The 19,967-nt window shown below is 42.1% G+C and overlaps 1 protein-coding gene across 6 annotated transcripts in view; it reads left to right on the forward strand.

Annotated features, from left to right (window-relative positions):
- FOXN3 (forkhead box N3) overlaps positions 1–19,967 on the forward strand; it is a 194,428-nt gene that overhangs the window by 114,416 nt on the left and 60,045 nt on the right. For all 6 annotated transcript variants that reach the window (XM_081912834.1, XM_081912832.1, XM_081912833.1 and 3 more), the window contains exon 4: positions 11,648–11,712. In XM_081912834.1, the coding sequence (XP_081768960.1) occupies positions 11,648–11,712 (65 nt within the window). The remainder of the gene's footprint in view (positions 1–11,647; positions 11,713–19,967) is intronic.

A 19,967-nucleotide genomic window follows, 5' to 3' on the forward strand; every position in this document is an offset into this window, starting at 1 on the left:
AAACGAAATTCTCTTCAAATAAAAGCCAAACCCAGCTTAAAATAGTTCACAAGAAACTTCAGCCCATTAACACCTGCTTTAATGCACTTGCTTCTTGAAACGCACATGCCTCGAACAAACGGAAGCCACTGTCTGAGCTACCTAATAATAGCAGAACATAAGAAGAGTCTGCTGGATCAGCCCAATGGCCCATCTAGTCCAGCATCCAAACAGTTGCCTGTGGGAAGTTCTCAAGCAGGGCCTGAACACAAGGCCATTCTCCCCTCCTGCACTTTCCAGCAACTGGTCACAGAAGCGCTACTGCCTCCAGCCATGGAGGTAGAGCCTCATGACTAGGTAAAGGTAAAGGGACCCCTGACCATTAGGTCCAGTCGTGACCGACTCTGGGGTTGTGGCGCGCATCTCGCTTTATTGGCCGAGGGAGCCGGCGTACAGCTTCCGGGTCATGTGGCCAGCATGACTCAGCCACTTCTGGCGAACCAGAGCAGCGCACGGAAACACCGTTTACCTTCCCGCTGGAGCGGTACCTATTTATCTACTTGCACTTTGATGTGCTTTCGAACTGCTGGGTTGGTAGGAACTGGGACCGAGCAACGGGAGCTCACCCCGTCACGGGAATTCAAACCGCCGACCTTCTGATGGGCAAGTCCTAGGCTCTGTGGTTTAACCCACAGAGCCACCCGTGTCCCAGCCTCATGACTAGTAGCCACCAATAGCCCTCTCCTCCATGAACTTGTCCAAACCTCTTTTAAAGCCATCACTGCCTCCTGTGGCAGAGAGTTCCATAGTTTATGTGCTGCATGAAGAAGTGCTTGATTTTATTAGTCCTGAACCTTCCCAACATTCAGCTTCATTGGATCTGCACATGTTCTAGTGTTATGAACACTTGTTCTTCAGATGTCCCTTTTATGAAGAGGCACGTAGTGAGAGCATTGATCCCCTGCTGGTGAGGCTAGCTGACCTCCCAGAAAAGCAAAAAATTGACCTTTTCCTGTTAGGCAAAGATCATAAGACAACCCGGATGGTCGCCAGATTCTGTGTACAGATCTGTAGGCGCAGACCATCCCCCGACCCAAACTAGTTCGTTAAGAAAATCCCCAAACTGGGTGACTCTGGGTCATCTCTCTGTGGTAGCTTATCTTAAAGTTTTAAGTGTCTGTACGCTTATCGCATTTATAAATTTTAACTTTATCGTTGCACATTGTTTTAAATGTTTGTTTTCTTTCTGGGATTGTACCCCCAAGTGTGTTTTATAAGCTGGTGTCCGACCGTAATAAATTATCTAAGTCTAAGTGTTATGAGGGAGGGAGAAAAAAAACCCTTTTCCTATCCACTTTCTGTGTGCCATGCATAATTTTATAAGCTTCTATCATGTCGCCAAGAGCATCTTCCCTCACCCTCCGAATGCTTTGGATTTGAGCCATTGGCCTGCAGATGACTCTTCCCTGCCAGGCTTATGAACTCCTGTGTTCTCTTTAAAATAGGATAAACTTTTCTGGCTGTCCTTAAAAAAAACACAACAACACAGCAGAATTGTTTTTATTAGTTGTTATTTAATAGGTAATTGCTAATCATAGCCTTCTGATAGTTTTTGTAGATAGCAGGGCAGAGGCTGTTACTTTGCCCCCTGCCACCTCAGGGCCTCCTGGAATAGGGGTAAAAAATGGATTGGTAGCACTTATCATAAGTAGCTGTCACCATGGTTATGCATACCATCACTGTAACATGATACAAAGCATGTGTCTGTGAAATATAAACAGAACACAAGCTGCTCCTCTAGTAAGCTCTGTGGAAGTTTGGAGGACCTGAGCAATGCAGTAGCAGAAGAGAAGAGAAACCACTTCTTAACTCTGCACAACAAAGAGTTTTGTGCTGAGCTTCTTTCTTGAATATGCATGGTTTGATAGTGTAGTGGTTGCTTAGGTCGCGATTAAAGAAAGCTCTGTGCACTTAACATACCTCCAGATTTTCAAGATTAATTGTAAATATATTGGGGCTGTGGCTAGGTCTAGATTATTATTACAGTGGTACCTCGGGTTACATGCGCTTCAGGTTACAGACTCTGCAAACCCCAGAATAGTACCTTGGGTTAAGAACTTTGCTTCCGAATGAGAACAGAAATCGTGCTCCGGAGGCGCAGCAGCGGCAGCAGGAAGCCCCATTAGCTAAAGTGGTGCTTCAGGTTAAGAACAGTTTCAGGTTAAGAACAGACCTCTGGAACGAATTAAGTACTTAACCTAGGGTACCACTGTATTATTATACACACACACACACACCCTGCCCATCTGGCTGGGTTTCCCCAGCCACTGGGTGGTTTACAGCATGTCTAAAAACATAATAAAAACAACAAGCATTAAAAACCTCCCAATACCGGGCTGCCTTCAGATGTCTTCTAAGAGTGGGTGTGAGCAGAAGATCTTGTGGTATGGTTTGTTCATGATGTCAAATTTTGGAGGTGTAAGTCAGTGTATATATAATGAATAAATAAATCCAGGGTGTACATGTGAAAAGGATCTAGGAGTCTTGGTTGACCACAAACTTGACATGTGCCAACAGTGTGACGCGGCAGCTAAAAAAGCCAATGCAATTCTGGGCTGCATCAATAGGAGTATAGCATCTAGATCAAGGGAAGTAATAGTGCCACTGTATTCTGCTCTGGTCAGACCTCACCTGGAGTACTGTGTCCAGTTCTGGGCACCACTGTTAAAGAAGGACACTGACAAACTGGCAACCAAAATGGTCAAAGGCCTGGAAATGATGCCTTATGAGGAACGGCTAAGGGAGCTGGGCATGTTTAGCCTGGAGAAGAGGAGGTTAAGGGGTGATATGATAGCCATGTTCAAATATATAAAAGGATGTCACATAGAGGAGGGAGAAAGGTTGTTTTCTGCTGCTCCAGAGAAGCTGACACGGAGCAATGGATCCAAACTACAAGAAAGAAGATTCCACCTAAGCATTAGGAAGAACTTCCTGACAGTAAGAGCTGTTCGACAGTGGAATTTGCTGCCAAGGAGTGTGGTGGAGTCTCCTTCTTTGGAGGTCTTTAAGCAGAGGCTTGACAACCATATGTCAGGAGTGCTCTGATGGTGTTTCCTGCTTGGCAGGGGGTTGGACTCGATGGCCCTTGTGGTCTCTTCCAACTCTATGATTCTATGATTCTAAATCCAGGGTGTTTGAGCAATGCTAACTTGATAACAGTGTCAAAAACCGAGATAGAAAAGCTAGAAGCCAAATGGCTTCTGGGACCAGAGTTGTGTGTGCCAAAACAGGATGTCTAGTCTAGGGCGGCAACACTTTTTATTTATTATTTTGGTAAGCATGAATTAATATGCAATTCACATAAATGATACATTTTTAGCAGAAATGGTCAATACACGTTTAATTTGGCCTTTACAATAGGTACCATACTTAAGTTTAGGTACCATACTTAAGTTTTCAAAACACTCTAGTCTTTATTGTTAAACTCCTTAACATATTGTCTATCCTTGACCTATACTTTCAGGCTTCAAAGCACATACATTTTCAGTAATCCTTGAGTGTCAGCCAGGCACAAAAAATGGCACCCAGACTTCTGGAGGTGCTTGCAAATGGAGAATCTTTAGGCACAAAATGTGCCTGGTGCCCTGCTAATTTTGAACACTGCGTGAGAATTACCATGGATCATTCAGTGGCATAGGTGTTATAGCCTGTTGAAGCAAAAACAATTAAGGCTTCTGGCACATTAAGGACAAACAAATTCAGTAGGACGTTTTGTGGACTACAGTGCATCGGATGGACAAAGTGGTCTCTTAGTTGCCTTAGGATCTTCCAGTTACTGTTGTGGTTCAAAGTATTGCCTGACTTGGACTTGTACGCTCTGTCTTCTAGTTCAAACAGCGGTTTCCAATTCTGCTTTGAAGGCAGACTGATTAGTGTAACGATCTTTTTGCCCATTCAGGATGTAACAGAAATGTGATAGTTGGTGCAGATCAGCAAGTAGCAGAGAGAACTGGAGCCTGTGTTCTTATCTGGTGGAGGAACTGACAGGGCAAACCACAGGTCTCTGGCTGCAGCCCCAAGGAGTTGCACGATCCTAGCTTCCACCTTCAGTGATAGCTAACCATGTGCCTTAGGACAACTCGTAAGAAGGGCACGATCGGACATAGCCATCCCATGATACTGTTCCCAGCGACTGATAATCAAAGGTACACAACTTCTGAACAGAGAAGTTCAATGATTAGTTGTACAGTGGTACCTCGGGTAACAGACGCTTCAGGTTACAGACTGCGTTAACCTAGAAATATTACCTCGGGTTAAGAACTTTGCTTCAGGATGAGAACAGAAATTGGGCAGTGGGCAGTGGGTGGCCCCATTAGCTAGAGTGGTGCTTCAGGTTAAGAATGGACCTCCAGAACGAATTAAGATCTTAACCCAAGGTACCACTGTAATGGCTAGTAGCCATGGGAGACCCAGGTTCAAATCCTCATACAGTTCACTGGATGTCCTTGGTCCAATTGCTATCTATTTAGGCCATGGGTAGGCAAACTTAGGCCTGAGGGCCAAATCCGTCCCAATCGCCTTCTAAATCTGGCCCTCAGACGGTCTGGAAATCAGCATGTTTTCACATGAGTAGAATGTGTCCTTTTATTTAAAATGCATCTCTGGGTTATTTGTGGGGCCTGCCTGGTGTTTTTACATGAGTAGAGTGTGTGCTTTTATTTAAAATGCATCTCTGGGTTATTTGTGGGGCATAGGAATTTGTTCATTCCCCCCTTCAAAATATAGTCTGGCCCCCCCCACAAGGTCTGAGGGACAGTGAACAGGCCCCCTGCTGAAATAGTTTGCTGATCCCAGTATAAGGCTAAATTACCTCCCAGTAGTGTTGTGAGAATAAGATGGGGTTTGGGAATGAGCCCTATGAGGGCTGGTGGGATTTTTAAAAAAAGAAATAATAAAATAATAGATTTTTTGTACAATGGATTTATCTAAGTTGTCTTAAAAGATACTTGCGCTAGAGGCCATGTGGCAATGAATTAGGTAAGTTAATTGCCTGCTGTGTTGAAGAAGTGCTTCTTTTGTTTGACTCAAACCGGCTGACAGTCAATTTATGCGTGCAACTCGGATTCTAGTGTTTTGGGAGAAGGGATTTATCTGTGTTCACTTTCTCTGCACTGATCTTAATTTTGTTAATGTCAGGGAACTGCCATCGGAGCCAGAGGCGGAGGGAAGGCTCCAGAGGGATGCCGGAGAGGGTCCCAGTAGGGAGAGAGGCAGCCCATCTGCTGGGGAAGGAAATCAGCGTAGCACCAGTGGAGAAGGGTGGCAGAAGGGGGAATCGGCGAGGGGGCTCCAGGACTCCTCGCCGGAGACCAGCGGGGAGAGCACGGGTCCTCCGCTGCCCACACCCTCCCTGCGCAGAAGACTTCCGCGCAGGGAGAGTAGGAGGAGACTAGGCGTCAAAGAACTTCTTTGCTGGAAGAAGTTCAAGAAACGCCCACTGACAGATTCTGCCAGCGATTGAGACAGCCACGGGTGAGTGGCTGTCCAGACAGAAAGGGTTCACCCAGGTAACCTAGCCAGGAGTGGTGACAACATACGCACGAGCAACCCCTAAAACCATTACAGTTAACATCTATCATGCTCCCTCGTCTCGCTGCTGCTGCTGCCCTTAGTCGCTTTTCTAAGATATAAAAAATAAAAAATAAAAACCTAACAACTTTATTAATCTAACTTTATTTGCAGGGGAAATCTCCATCCCTTCCTGATAATTACACTGAGCTTCGTGGATTTGGGAAGGGTGTTTTCTTTGTGTTTTTGGCAGCACTTTTGAACTATTCCAGTCTCTTTCCTATGTAATTGCTAATGTTAAATGTATGCCCTTTGCAGGGAAAGGGCTAGGCTGGGAGAGACCCAGTTCTGAAGTCTTGGGGAGCCTCTACCAGTCAGGCCCATTACTTGTGAGCACATTTGTGCACAAATTACGGGCTGCTGTTTTGTTTTTAAAAAATTGTCTGCAGAAGGAAACGTTTCTAAACATTGTTTCATTAACCCACAGCTTTATTGAACATGTCTGGCATCCTAATTTCCCTTGGCAACTTCCCTACAAATGCCACCAAAGTAAAATGTGGTGGTGGAGAAGGAGGAGGAAATGCTTTCAAAGAAATCTTAACAGCACTCTCAGAAAGAAGCAAAAACAGAGGGGGAAGCTTTAGTGTTTGAACTAGATAGCTTGATTTGAAAATGTATTTCTCCAAAGTTATACTGGATATGTTGTAAGTAACCCAAGAGGGACTCAGGTGTTTTTGATCCTTTGCTCACGTCTTCTGAAAACTATTTTAAGAAAATGGCAACGGCTAGAACTCTGCTGCAGAACCAGAGAGTTCCGCTCTTTATATATACTATATATATATACTAGCCAAGCAGTATATATAAATTTGTTCTTGAAGTAAGTCGTTTCTCTGACTTCAGCAGGTTCCTGCTGATGGGACACAAACTCAAAACTAGTTAGTACTCCTGTTTGCTGTTCATGGGAAAAGAGGCATGGGCTCCTCCGAAATTTATATAGGCATGATTCCAGTAGCTTAGATCTTAGTGTGTCACCCAGCAAGATTGCTGTACAAATATGAAAATAGGAGAATTGCATGCTAACAATGGAAGCCAGTCTGTCATTGAAGCGGGGTGGAGGTGAGAAGATTTTAACTTGTTTATTTCCAATTAGTTTATATTTCTTGAAGAAGTTTCTGGGGATAATGAGAAATTGTTAACCCCAACATTAGTTTATTTTACAACGTAGTAAAAATATTATGAGCTCTATCCCTCCTGAGTTCAAGCACTTTTAAATACTCAAAACAGTAGACTTTAAACGTGTTTGAACATTAGATGGATTGTGCCCTAAATGTCTTGGCATAAACACATTAAAATATTGAAATATATTTTAATTAGTCCAGTTACTTTTCTGTTTCTTCTCTTCCTTGACTTGTGAAGAATACTGCTAGCTGTTGCTAGGTAACACCTAATTGTGATATTAACTGCCAGCAGCTGTCAGAAGGAGTGGTAAATTCTTTTATCTTGTTAACAAAATTTACTAAAGCGATGGCAAGACATACATATTCATTTTTAATTTCAAAATTTTATAATGCTGCAATGTAGACTAGGCTGTGACTAGGTTTTATATATTAGTAATTCTTTGTAGAACTTCTGGCTAAAGAAAACAGTCTCTAATCCTGCTTCTACCTCGTTCCTGCCCTGAACATTAGCAGATCCTTGTATTGTACATTGTTGAAGGCTGTTTTCTGATTGCCAAGTGATTATTTATAAACATAGATATGAACATTAGTAAGACCTGTTGGCGTTCACAAGTGTAGATGGATTCCTGATTGCAAATCCTTCTCTCCCGCTTTGATGACTAGCTGTGAGGACTAAGCTCCTTTCAATTCCTGCCAGTCATAAAGTATTGGGCTTGGTTTATGTTGGAACAGTAGCTGCTGTTGGGCAAGATGCAAAGAGCCCCATGCGCACTCAGAAAGCAGTTCTGCAATCAAGATGCAGACAGGCTGTAACTCAGAGGTAGAGCTTTGGCTTTGCATGAGTAAGGCCCCAGATTCTACCCCTGGTACCTCCAGGTGGGGCTGCAAGGGTTCCCTGCCTGGAAAGCAGCTACCAGTGGGAACTATATACTAAGCGTATTGGATTAGTGAAGTGACTTTGGGTGTGTAAGAGTGTGGCAATTTCCCCATATTCTGGCTGCAGTACCTTTTCAAGAGACTGCAAAGGGAAGGGCTATAAGACCCTTGGTGTCAAACACAAGTGGCTTCCTTACCCAAGTCAGATAGCCTTCAGAGCTGGAGTTGGGTAGGTCAGCAACCAAACAATAAATCACCATAGGCCAGTGAAGTTAACTCTTTATTCAAGGAAGCAAACCACAACTGGAGGTCTTGCCCCAATGAAGCATTTGCGAGGACAGAAGGCTCACTAGAACTCCTCCTCTCCAAGGTCTTTCTCACGCAGTCTCAGCCTGCATCTGCACGCAACCTCCCCTTGATCTGGCTGTTTCATTATACTCTTGTGTGTTCTAGGAGACCAGGGTGGAGGGGAGCTTGTCGCAGCAGGAGGGGGAGACTCCCTGGCTTCTTCTGCAGCCGATCTCCCTGTCTCCTGACCCTACTCCTCCCCAGCCCCGCTTCTGCCTCGGTGTCTGAACTGTTCCCTGCTGCAACATCTTCCTGTTCACTAAACCCTGTCACTACTTCTGCTTCCGACGCCGACGCCTCCTCCTTCTCCCTCTGACCACTCATCACCAACCCACCACCAATCCTCTGGCTCTGAGCCTTCTTCCCCGGGAGGGGGGTTCCCTGGCTGGTGCCTCCCACCGCTCTTCTGCATACAGCCAGTTCATGACGCTGGCATGGTATTATCTGCATTGACTGTTGGTGGCTCTCCGGGTTTCAGGCAAGGGTCTTTCTCAGCCGTATCTGAGGGGTGGGGAGGTGGGAGAGACAAGGATTGAACCTTGGACCCTTTGCGTGCAAAGAATTTGCTGTTATCATTGAACTTTGGCCCCTTAAACCCCCTGCCAATATAAAAAAAAAAAACATACAAGATAATCTACAAGACTTCAGGTAATCAGAATGTCTTGGACTATGTATGTACTGGGGTTTTTTCCTCCCTTTTGGAGAAATACCTAAAATTTGATTCCACTCTGAACCGCTCCTCCTCCTCAAGCAGTGGTTAGCCGTGTTGAGGCATTCTGTCTCCCATGGATGGAAATTCTTTGGGGCGTGACACCAGGATCTGTCCCAAAATGGTTGCTTTGCTAGCCTTGCCCAGTGCCATCTTGTGCTAGACCTTGTGACTCCTGTACGAACAATTACGAAGTGTTGGGTGCTTTGCCAATGTGCAGGGAATTCAGAGAACTCTGGGTTAGCAGGGGTGGGGTTTAGGTTTCTTGGAAAGGGGTTGATTGTTCTTGGTGGCTCAGTTTCTCCCCCTCGTGACTCAGATAAAAACCTGTTTTGCATGAGTGCTGCCAATATAGTATTTACTTTTGTCATTTCTCTTGAATGCCCTCAGTTCACTGCCCCACCCCTTTAAATCACAAATAGATTTGTTGAGGTTTGGGCCAGGTTAGATGTTCATATTGCTGCCTTAAGAGTGGAAAAAATCAGGAAGTATCCAAAGTGCCTGTTGATTTTTATGATTTTACAACCTATTTAAGAGGTGAAAGTTGAAAAAGACCATATGATCACTAAAACCATTATTGGTTTTAACATGCATTGGCTTTAATATGTCAATAATATGCCATCACTTGTAATGGATAGAAAATTTAACTTTTCAACTCTGCGGTGGGCCTGTGTATCTTGTGTGAAGTTTAAGAGGAACTTCATGAAAATGATGACATCATCAGGCCCCCTTTTTCAACACGGAAAACAGTTTGTGCTGTACTTGAAAGTTTTTGCTTCTCCTTGAGTAAATGCACATAATAACTGAAATTAAAACCTAATTTTAAAGTGAAATAGTGATGACTTGGATAAATGGAGGGTTACAAACAAGAGGCTTCTGTTCTCACATTATTCACTTAGTATGTCGCTTGAATGTTGCAAGGCACCCAACTGCAGTGACCGAGTGTGTGCATGCGTGTAAAACCTTTCTTGTGTAACTAGTTGCGGTCAAGCACTAATAGCCTTTTCCTTCTCTTCTTTTTTCTAAATTGGATTCATTTTCCTGGGAGGGAAATACTCACCCTTCTATATTTAGGCAGAAGATGAATCCCATTTAAGGGAATGTTTTTCCCTTAATTTGAAAGATCTTGTCTCTAATGGATGCTTTCCTCTCTTTCCTTTCCCCCTTAAGCTTACCATTTCCAGGTTTATAAGCCTGTAGTAGACCAAAGGGAAGTCGGGACAGAACTCATTCATGAAGAATAAGGTTTCAATGGTTGCTAGCCACAAGGACTGTTCTGTTGGAGGCGGTGCCTCTGAAACCAGTCAGTGGGAAATGCAGCTGGAGAGAGTGGTGTTGAGCTTAGGATCTGCTTGTTGGCTTCCCACAGGAATCTGCGTGACAACAGTGAGGACAGAATGCAACCCAAAGCGACATACAACAATAAATAAATTAGCACACATTATTTGTTGTTGCTTTGAACAAACTAGGCAATATGTACTTTGGCTGAAATGGTGTGATAGAAAGGATTTGGCATCTGAATATAGATGCAGGGCATATTTGCATGCAGAATGCAGTGTTTGACATGTGCAAGGCAGTTATGTTGGCTATTGTGGGGGGGGGGGTCTCAGCTGTTGCTTGTAGAAGCAACTAATCCTCTCTAATACACCTGCTATGACTATAATTAAAACCTGCCCAGCAGTGGGTATGAAGACATGTGAAGGTTGGGCTGAATCATCAATCTAAAGGTTGTGCAAATTGGCGGTAATGTGATGATTGTTCCGTAAGAAGATGATGACTGTTTGTGCCTCCATCTATTTCCTTAGCTGCAATTTATTCTATCTATTAAGACAGAGCAGAGCAGGGATGTGGCAGATCGTAAACCTTGCCTGATTCAACTTTCATACGTCCTCATGTCAATGAAGTTAAGAAAATAACTGGACATAGTTCCATTTATCTGTTGGATCAAATGTCTTTGGTTAGTTGATTTAGTGCTGATAGTGTGCCGCAAACCTGAAATTAAGCTGCAAGTCTCTGCGTATCAAGAGTTGTTTCCTAGCTACAGTGATGCCATTGATGATTAGATAGGCCGCTCTCAAGTTGGCCCCAAATCTCACAGCGTTGTGGGTGTGTGGGTGTGTTTTGCCTTTAAGCATTGTGTGATGAAATGGCTACAGGGTTTAACCAAGAGCATCTAATATAGCTTTAAAAAACCGTTTTTCTAAGCTGAAGAGGAGATAATGTCTTTCTCCAATTCTGATACCCCAAAGCCTTTGAATTGGAGAAAATTGTTAACCTTTGTAGAACATCATGCGATTTGACCTGTGCACATACACATTTATAGACATGATCCATCAACACACACACATAGTTGTTGACAGATTTCATAGGCAGAATGCCTGTGCACACACATGTTGATATATACACGTGCAAACTTCAAAATTCACACCACTACTTGTGAAGCCTAATTTCCAGAAGATTGCACACGGCAAGACCCGTGACTTTGCCACTATAAGAAGTTGTCCTCTAGGTTGCAATAAAACAGCATCTGGTTCACGGTTGGTGTATGCAAGCAACAGATGCTGCTTTTGGTTTATACTTTTTAAAATAGGAAGTGAGATCTGGCTTATAGAGTGTGAGTGTGTAAAGCATCTTTGCATTTCAGAAGTAAGCTTAATGTATGTTTTGCCAGGCTATGAATTTATTATGTTTTTTAAAAATTGTGTGTGGGAGAAATATTTTTGTTTCTAGATTTCTCTTCCCTCCCTTCTTAAAAGTGTGTGGGCCGACATTGGGCTGAGTTTCTTCTTGTGAAGAGAATGTGATAGTTAAATAATTATTTTTTTTTAATGAAGAGCTAAGCCCTACTCTTTAAAAACAAAATGCTGTGTTCTTACCACAGTGAAACAGATGCCACACTTAAAAAAAAAAGGAAGAAGAAGGTATAATTATGCCAACTGCGAAATCACATAAAGATTTTCTTTACACTTCTTTTTTTTATTGCCTTCAGCACATCAGGTCCACCTATTTGGCCAGGAAGCACCTTTTTCAAGCGAAATGGAGCCCTTCTGCAAGGTAGGTCATATATTCCATTTTTCTTCCTGTGACATCTTCCCTGCTCCCTCCCCATCATTAATTCTCTGGAGAATTATCATTATTTTCACAAGCTTTCTGGAAAGAAGCTGTGGTGGACTCGTGTGTGTACACACCACAGTTATATAAATATATATATATTTCTCTGTGCCTACCTTTATAACATGCAAAACATTTATTGGAAAAGGTTACAGTGTGTTGTGAAGGTGGCTGTCTTCTTCCTCCCCTCTCTCCTCCCCTCCATCATTGATTTTGTTATCTCCCATTTCTAGCAAAGTCAACAGGGTTTATGCAGGACATGTTCTGGTAACTTTCAATTGTGTTGATAAAGATAATAACTTTGCTCCTTATTGCGCCTGTGCAAAAATAACTTGCAGCAATTGTCTGCCAGCTCTACAGCAGCAGAAGGTCATTGATATAAAGGCACAAAGTCTTCCGTTTTTGAAATTTTGTTATATTCCGACCGTTTCCTCTATTCAGTACTGGAGAGATGTGTATATCTGTGAGGCTTCTTTTTTCCCATTCAGAATAATCTTAACTAGTACATTATGCATTGTTAACTTGGAAATTGGATCTGATGCAACTTGGAGCATCACTTTCATGCTTGTGTGTGTGTGTGCGTGCGTGCGCCACATTCTGAATCATAACTGTAATCCGATCTAGACTCGCGCTATCTTTTGGGTATAGTTTTATCAGCTGTACTTCCAGGCTGCTATTCTGTGAAATTTGATTGCACATATCAATAGGAGATCTGCCTATCTTTCCATAACTCTTGGGAGGCAGTAATCAGAACACGTAACCAAAATCTGGCAGCCAACTATGGCTACTGCTTCATTTGCATTTAGAAAAGACAAGGAGGCTAATTTTCTAGATTAATGGAGGTACTTGTCTTTTGTGTTTTTCCATGGTTTGCATTTGCTGAAAATGTCTGTAAATATCCGGTTGGAGTGATAGATTACATCGTACTTTATGGAGATGATGATGCTTAAATGAATTTGATGCCCAATGAAAATTGGAAGGCCAGCCTATCTACCTGATGCAAAAGCAGCACTCAAAACAGACAAACGGCCATGTTTTAAGCAAGCAATTATTATCTATACATAAGGAACAGTGATCACGGTTCCATAGCCAAAGTAAGATTACCATTTTGGCTTTACAGTGGTACCTCGGGTTACATAAGCTTCAGGTTACATGCGCTTCAGGTTACAGACTCCCCTAACCCAGAAACATTACCTCAGGTTAAGAACTTTACCTCAGGATGATACCAGAAATCATGTGGCGGCAGCAGGAGGCCCCATTAGCTAAAGTGGTGCTTCAGTTTAAGAACAGTTTCAGGTTAAGAACGGACCTCCGGAACGAATTAAGTACTTAACCCGAGGTACCACTGTATAACCTTGGAATGTGTGAACGCAAAGTCTGGGGGACTCATTATCCACAGTTTCAGCTGCATTTTCCCCTTTAAGCTATTTATATATTGCAGTTCATCCAAAAATACCACCGTGCTTCACAAATTTTTAAAAAGCACCTAACGAAAACACCACTAAAATAATGCAAAACCATGCAAAATAAAACCCAAACAGCCGAACAATGAAGCAGCAGCAGCACATACCAAAAATAGCACAGTTGTCTAGCAATAGCTGGCCAGCATACGGCCAAGCTGACTGCTTTTGAATCCCATGTTACAATCTGTGGCTGGGAAAGTTTTGCTTTGATATTTTCCCTCTTCTGGTCCATAGAACGGACTGCCCTGAAAACACATTCAGATTTCTTGTGTGTGCCATATTACAGACTGGTTTACAAATAGCTCTCTCCTCTTGTTCTCTCCACCCCCACCCCAGCTCACCCCTCCACACCAAATTGTAAGAACTTAATATTGTGGATTAGGAGGAAATGGAAGGTGAAGCAGAGTTTGGATGCTCAATGAAATGGGTAGGTTTGAGCAGCTAGCTAGGTGGAAATTCAATAACCACTGTAGAATCCTGGGAATATGAATGTGTTAAATTAAGTACCAGGCAAGTTTTCATCATTTAGCACGTCTGGGCTTTTATTAGTTTAGAATTCTAGTTCATTTGGACTAGGCTAGAGTGCAGTATCTAAAGAAGGCTGAATTTTAGCAACTGTACCTTCCACCATCCATCATGTGGCACGTGCAGGAACAGCTGCCTAACCCAAAATTCTCACCTTGGGACAACAATAAGGGCATAAAGCCTTGTTTTATAAATGAAGGCATAAAACCATTGTCTTGGCAGACATCTTGACAAACTTATTTTCAGCTGTGTGCCAAAAAACTATTTTATATATTAATGATGATGGCAGTGTTCAAATGCCTCCTGTGAAAAATGCTACTCTGTGAAATTCTTAGCAGTCTTTCCAGCTTCAAGTAACAATAAGACCTCGAGTCATAAGACTTCGAGGGCAATACTTATAAATAAAACAAATCATAGTTATTTTTTCTAGGGATTGTGGATGAAACAACCCAAATTTGCATATATATGTATGTGTGTGTGTATATTTAATTTTAATTTTTATTCATTTATATTGTCTTTATTTTTTTACTTCTTTATTATTTTATGTTACTGAATTACATGTTCTTGCATTTATTTATTTATTTATTTATTTATTTATTTATTTATTTATTTACATACAATCTTATTTGAGCTCAGTGCTGTCTCACAGTAATTTGAGGGAGGTTCATAGTAGTGGCTGGTTATAACAAGCAGAGAGTCCTTGCTCATTCCAGCACGTGTGTGTGTGTGTTGAAAATACAGATCGGCAAATCAAAGCAATACAATCAGTCTTATATAGTCAGCAGCCTCAGGGTACTTCCCATTGAATATGATACATCCGTTTTTCCTAGGAATTATCCAGAATCATAAACACATGGTACACACAAACACACACAAAAAAGAAGGAACACTGTGAAAGATTTTGAAGTCCTACAAATAGATTCCCTTGGAATGTTCATATGGTCAGTAAAACACATTAACATTGCATGTATTCTCTCCTGTTGCATTACTGATGCTGCCATGCTTTTGCAGTCTTTTGGCAATATTTCAGACTTACAGTTCTGCATTCTCAGTTACTGATATAAAATAATTATTGGCTGAGCATTAAATAACCAACCAGTGACACCATCTTCCTTGTAAAGTTGCTGTTCAAAGCCCAAGTACACTTAATATACGGATGGAGTGATATTAAAAGAGAAATTTCCAGTGTCAGCTTCATGATTCAATATTTGGTGGATTAGTTCTGTTTTGGGTTACCATTAGAAAAGATGTCAGAGTTTTTGTTATCCATGTCCTTGCAATGAACCTAGATTTAAACATCTCAGAAAGCTTTACTAAGACTGCACTTCTTTTCACACTTGCCTGGAAATGAGCTACACTGAGCACAGTGGGGTGTGAGCAAAGCTCTGAGTAAACATGGATAGGATTGCGTTTTCCATGCGTGTATGCATAAGTACATGGACTTTTGTACAGCTTGCAGTTGAATGGATGAGAGCTGTGCAGGGTGTTGAAGAGACGTGTTCCTTGTCCAATATGATTATGGTCAAGGTAGCCAGAACATAGTATCAGGAGAAGGGAAGAGTGGTGCAGCACAGCAAGAACCATGGATGGAACAAGACTCGGCTCGAACTAAGATTTGCTGGTGATTAGGACAGTTCGTTCCTGTGATAAAAATCTGCGTCTTGAGACTTTCTAACACCCGTATTCTTCTGCACATTTGGAACAGGATGAAAAGGTACAGAGGTGAACATTGAAGAAAATGTCAAGGAACGTAGAACTGGATCTGATCTGTAATACATCTAAAATAAATGTTAATAGGGCAGAGCATTTTTAATAGGTCAGTATTTTAAGTTCAGCAGTGAAGGTAGAGGTATTCTTGTTAGCACAGTTGTAGGTTTAAATATCAAAGGGATTGGCCTTGGTACAATGGTCTCTTACTTAAAAATATTTCGCTTACCCATATTCGAATGCTACGTTCTTACTACTAGATTGGCTGTTCATCCAGTGGCTCTAACAACATCTATTCAGGTAAGAAAACCACCAGATTCCTGTGGAGTGGCAGACTTTCACCAAGTCTATATTACAGTGAATGTTGGTTAGAACTAATGACTGGCTACTTGTGTTTATTTCACTGTGGCTTTAGGCAGAGTGGTTGCAATTGGAGGGATAACTTGAGCAGGCTGCACAGATCCTGCGGAAAGCTTTTGAAATAGAAATGTAATTATTTTCCTCTTGATTACGGTAATTGGATATTACATTGGTACATGGATGAGGTGGTGTTTGGTTTAAAGAGGCTTTTATTAGGTTTATTAGGTTTAAGCGATATTTTTGTGAGAAATAAAATATATGAATAGTAGTAGCATTGTGAAATACATTTGCTTGTAACCAATTTACGATTGCAGAAATTTTAAAAGGGTACCCATTTTTTAATAAAACAATCCTGTCTTGATACTGTTTCCTTAACACCAATATAGGTGTATTCCTTCCTCAGAAGGGATTCATTTATTGCTTGGGATTTTTTTCTTGCTTTCAATATTTAGCATATACCACTACAGCTAAGTGTTGCTCAAAGGTAGGCCACCATCCATGTAAGTCAATAGCATCTAGATTTACAATGTATCCTAAAATCTTTATTCTCCTATAATTTTTGGTGATTGTTTCTTTTAACAAGAAGTTCTTAGCTGACAGTAGTGTTTCTTTTTCTTTAGCTTTTTTGCTGATTTCTCCCATAGGTTGTCACCTAGCATTTTCTTCTCCGGTCTTCTCTATTAAAGTACAGTTTTGTTCCTTTGGTTATATCTCTGTGCAAAAAATATGTTTAAATTGTGTCTCTTTAGCAGATGCATATTAATTTAGTCTGTTAACTTTGAATCATTGATTTGCAAAACATGGTCAAGGAAGAGCATCACTGGATCTTCTCATGTACCATCCTAAATCTTCACATAAATTACTTTGGTTCCTTGGCATGATACAGACTATAACGTAAATATGCTAACTCATCCCAATAATTGTTTTGCCATGACAGAAAACATGGCCTCCATGGTGGAACCTCAATTTTGAATCTCCCTTTCTTTTGAAGATACAGCTGCCTCCTGCACTCACGATTTTAGGTAACAACTGAAGACGCATCTTTCCCCCCACAGCCATTTGAAGGTGGATTATGAGTCTAGCATGGCTTTGGTTTGCATCCACTGCTGAATTATGGAATGGTTTTAAGAGTATATTAACTCGATTTTAAAGTTTGTTCTTTTCTGTTCGTTGCACTGCCATCCTCCAGGATGAAGGGTAGTCTTAAAATATAATAAAATATAGGAAATGTTGTGTTGTGTTTTAACTATGGTCATTAGTAAGATGGGGCAAAATGGAAGGGGTAGCTAGGGTGGGACAGACAGTTTTCAGCAGTAGGAAGCATAATATCCTATCTGTTTTTCTGCCCTTCCTTGAGGAAGTGTGCAGTAATGTACATAGGGCTATTCCATTTTGTCTTCACAATTTCTCTTGTGAGATGTCGTAAGCTTAGATAGAATGGTTTGCCCAAGTGAGTTTCATGCCTCCTGCAAGTTATTTGTGGTTGTGTTCACTTTGCTATCTGGTGGAGGGTAGGCAGTAGACTCTCCCCTGCCTGAGCTGTGCTCCGTGGAATTTTTGTGTTCCACGCCATCTTGTCAGCAGAATTATTGAAGGCTTCCTGTTCCACAGCAAAGAGTGGAATGATGGGAAATTCCCCACACAGTTAAATCCAGAGGACACAGGTGTGGCCATGACGATGTGAGATGGGGATGATTTGTCTTAGCAGAGGCAGGCTAAATTCATTGGAAAGAAAAAAGGTGACAGGACAGAATATCAGAATGCGCGAATGCATGTTTATAGGTGTGCAAATGTGATAGCTCTACAGTCAGCACACCATCCTGATACCGTTTCTTGAGGCAGCCAGTGATGCTTCTGGCATTTACTGGGATTTTGGACAGTTTAGAACTAGCTGCATCTTCGGAGATCATAATATAGCTAAGCTGGCTACAAGGCAAAAACATTCTTCACTAATTTCAAAACTCTGCCTGAGTTTGATTTGTGTGTCAGCTGACTACCGTAGCCACTTGCCAATGCCTCTGGGCAAAGTTTGCTGCCTTTGTTTACATTACCTTGACAACCGAGGGGAGTGGTTGGTACTTCAGGTCAGGTCAGGGTACACCACAAACGTTAGGTAGGGGTGTAGTTATCTTGAAGCCAGGACTCCTGGATGAAGTGTTGAGCAGGAAAAGGAAAAGAAAAACACTAGCTTTGCTGAAATGCGTGATGAAAAATAGTTTTGCTGATGACAACATTGTTCTTTGCAAGCCCTTGCCCAGCCGCTATGATGTTGTAATCTAAAAAGGGCTGTGGGAAAGCAAATAAAAATTATATGCTTAGATCATGGGAAAGCATAAGGTAGAGCAACATCTATAGAAATCTGAAATAGGGTAATTAAATGGTTTGTTCACTGTGGCCACATCTGGTCTAAAAGAAGCAATATGTTTGTTTACTCCTTCTCCAAGCAGGTTCACTGGTGCTATCCATGTGTTTAAATCAGTGTGTGATTTATAACTGCATCCAAGGCATGTTCCTTCTTTATTTTTGGTGGCAGATAATTGATGCAGTTAAACAGGTAGTTGGGCTGCCTTGTCTTTCGATTTTCCGTCCTTAGCTGTGACCTGAAAAAAAATATGGCGTCAGCGTTCAAGCACATGTAAGCCATGTGTTTGTAGTTCCTTTTTCCTCGTTTCAGATGAGCTCAGAATATTTTTCTCCCAAGGTTTTTGTGCCTTGTATATGCTAAAGTCAGTGTGTTCTAAACTCTTGATAACTGGGGCTTTATTTATTTTTCCATGGCTAAGATTGGGATGTGAGGGTGATCTGCCTGTGACCGTTGATGACCAGGGTCGATTTGGCTGATTGACTGGCTAGGCGGGCATCCCCCCCTCCCTCACCGCTCCATGTGCATCCCTCCCAAAGCTGCGTGCTCGGTGGAAGAGGACAACCATCCCAGATAGCTGGAGTGTACTGTTCTTTGGACAAAGGTATAGGATAGCTAAGATTGGTGTCACATTCCACTCTTATCCTTTCCCCCATCATTCCATGAGTTGGAGGGTGACTGTTTAAAATGGAAGAACCCTTCTATACTTGTAAAAAAGATACTTGTGCATTTTAAAAACTGGAAAATGTGTGGGGAGCCCCCAGCAGTAGAGCAGCTCACCAGTTTACACCCACAAACCAGCTTGGGAACTGGATTGACTACAGGGGATGGAGGTAATGGAATCACTTTAATATATCACCATCTGAGGATCATTGCCAGACTCCCCCATATGGTAAGTTAACCTGGAACCTGCTTGCCTTAGGAGGGATGTTGTCTGTAACCATTCCACCCTCCCCTTTGATCTCAGATGGTCCTTGGATTTCCCCATAGTGACCAAGTTAGCACAGGCTTCAGCACACCAACCTTGTGTGTCTGGAGGCTTTTTGCAGATGCAGGGTCCTGGAAGGCCTCTACATTCAAAACCTTCTCCACATCAGATGCCACTGCTAACACGCACACAGTTTGGATGGGGCGGGACTGAGAGGAGCTGTGTGGTCTCATTGGCTGCATTGCTTAAAGGCATGACCCATGAGCCCGTTGTAATATTTCTTTGCCTCTACATGCACGTTAACACGTGAAGATCTCTAAGGTGTGCAAGCATTATGATAGTTGCCTATAGGAAACCCTTAAACAAGGCCTGATTGAAACAGCACTCTCCCCACCTGTGATACAAGCATCCGTCTACAGAGGAATACTGCGCTGTCACCTCTATTCCTCAACATTTATGCTGGCATAGTGATGATCAAAACATATCACGATTTGCAGCTATTTACTAGCGCTGTAGTCTGTAGACCTGACCAATGCAAGTTACAGCATTTGGGGTGTTTAGTGTCTTTATGAAACAACACTATTGTGTGTGTGTTGTACTTGCGTGCTCCACCTCAGGCAGAAACGCAAAAAAAGTAGTGTATCCCATCAGTAGTGTGTCTAGACAACCTGCTTATTAAGCATTCATTTTGATTTGTTTGCAGGAAGAAAATAAGACAATGCATCAAAGGAAGTGTTACCCAACACTTTCCAGTGCATTTTCCTGTCACTTATCCTTACTGCAAAAAATCCAATATTTTGGAGAAGTAGATTTCTTGAGAAAGAGCTCCCAGCCAGCGATAATTGTGCAACCT

Source organism: Podarcis melisellensis (assembly GCF_964234715.1).
Source record: "Podarcis melisellensis genome assembly, chromosome: 1".
Taxonomy (NCBI): domain Eukaryota; kingdom Metazoa; phylum Chordata; class Lepidosauria; order Squamata; family Lacertidae; genus Podarcis; species Podarcis melisellensis.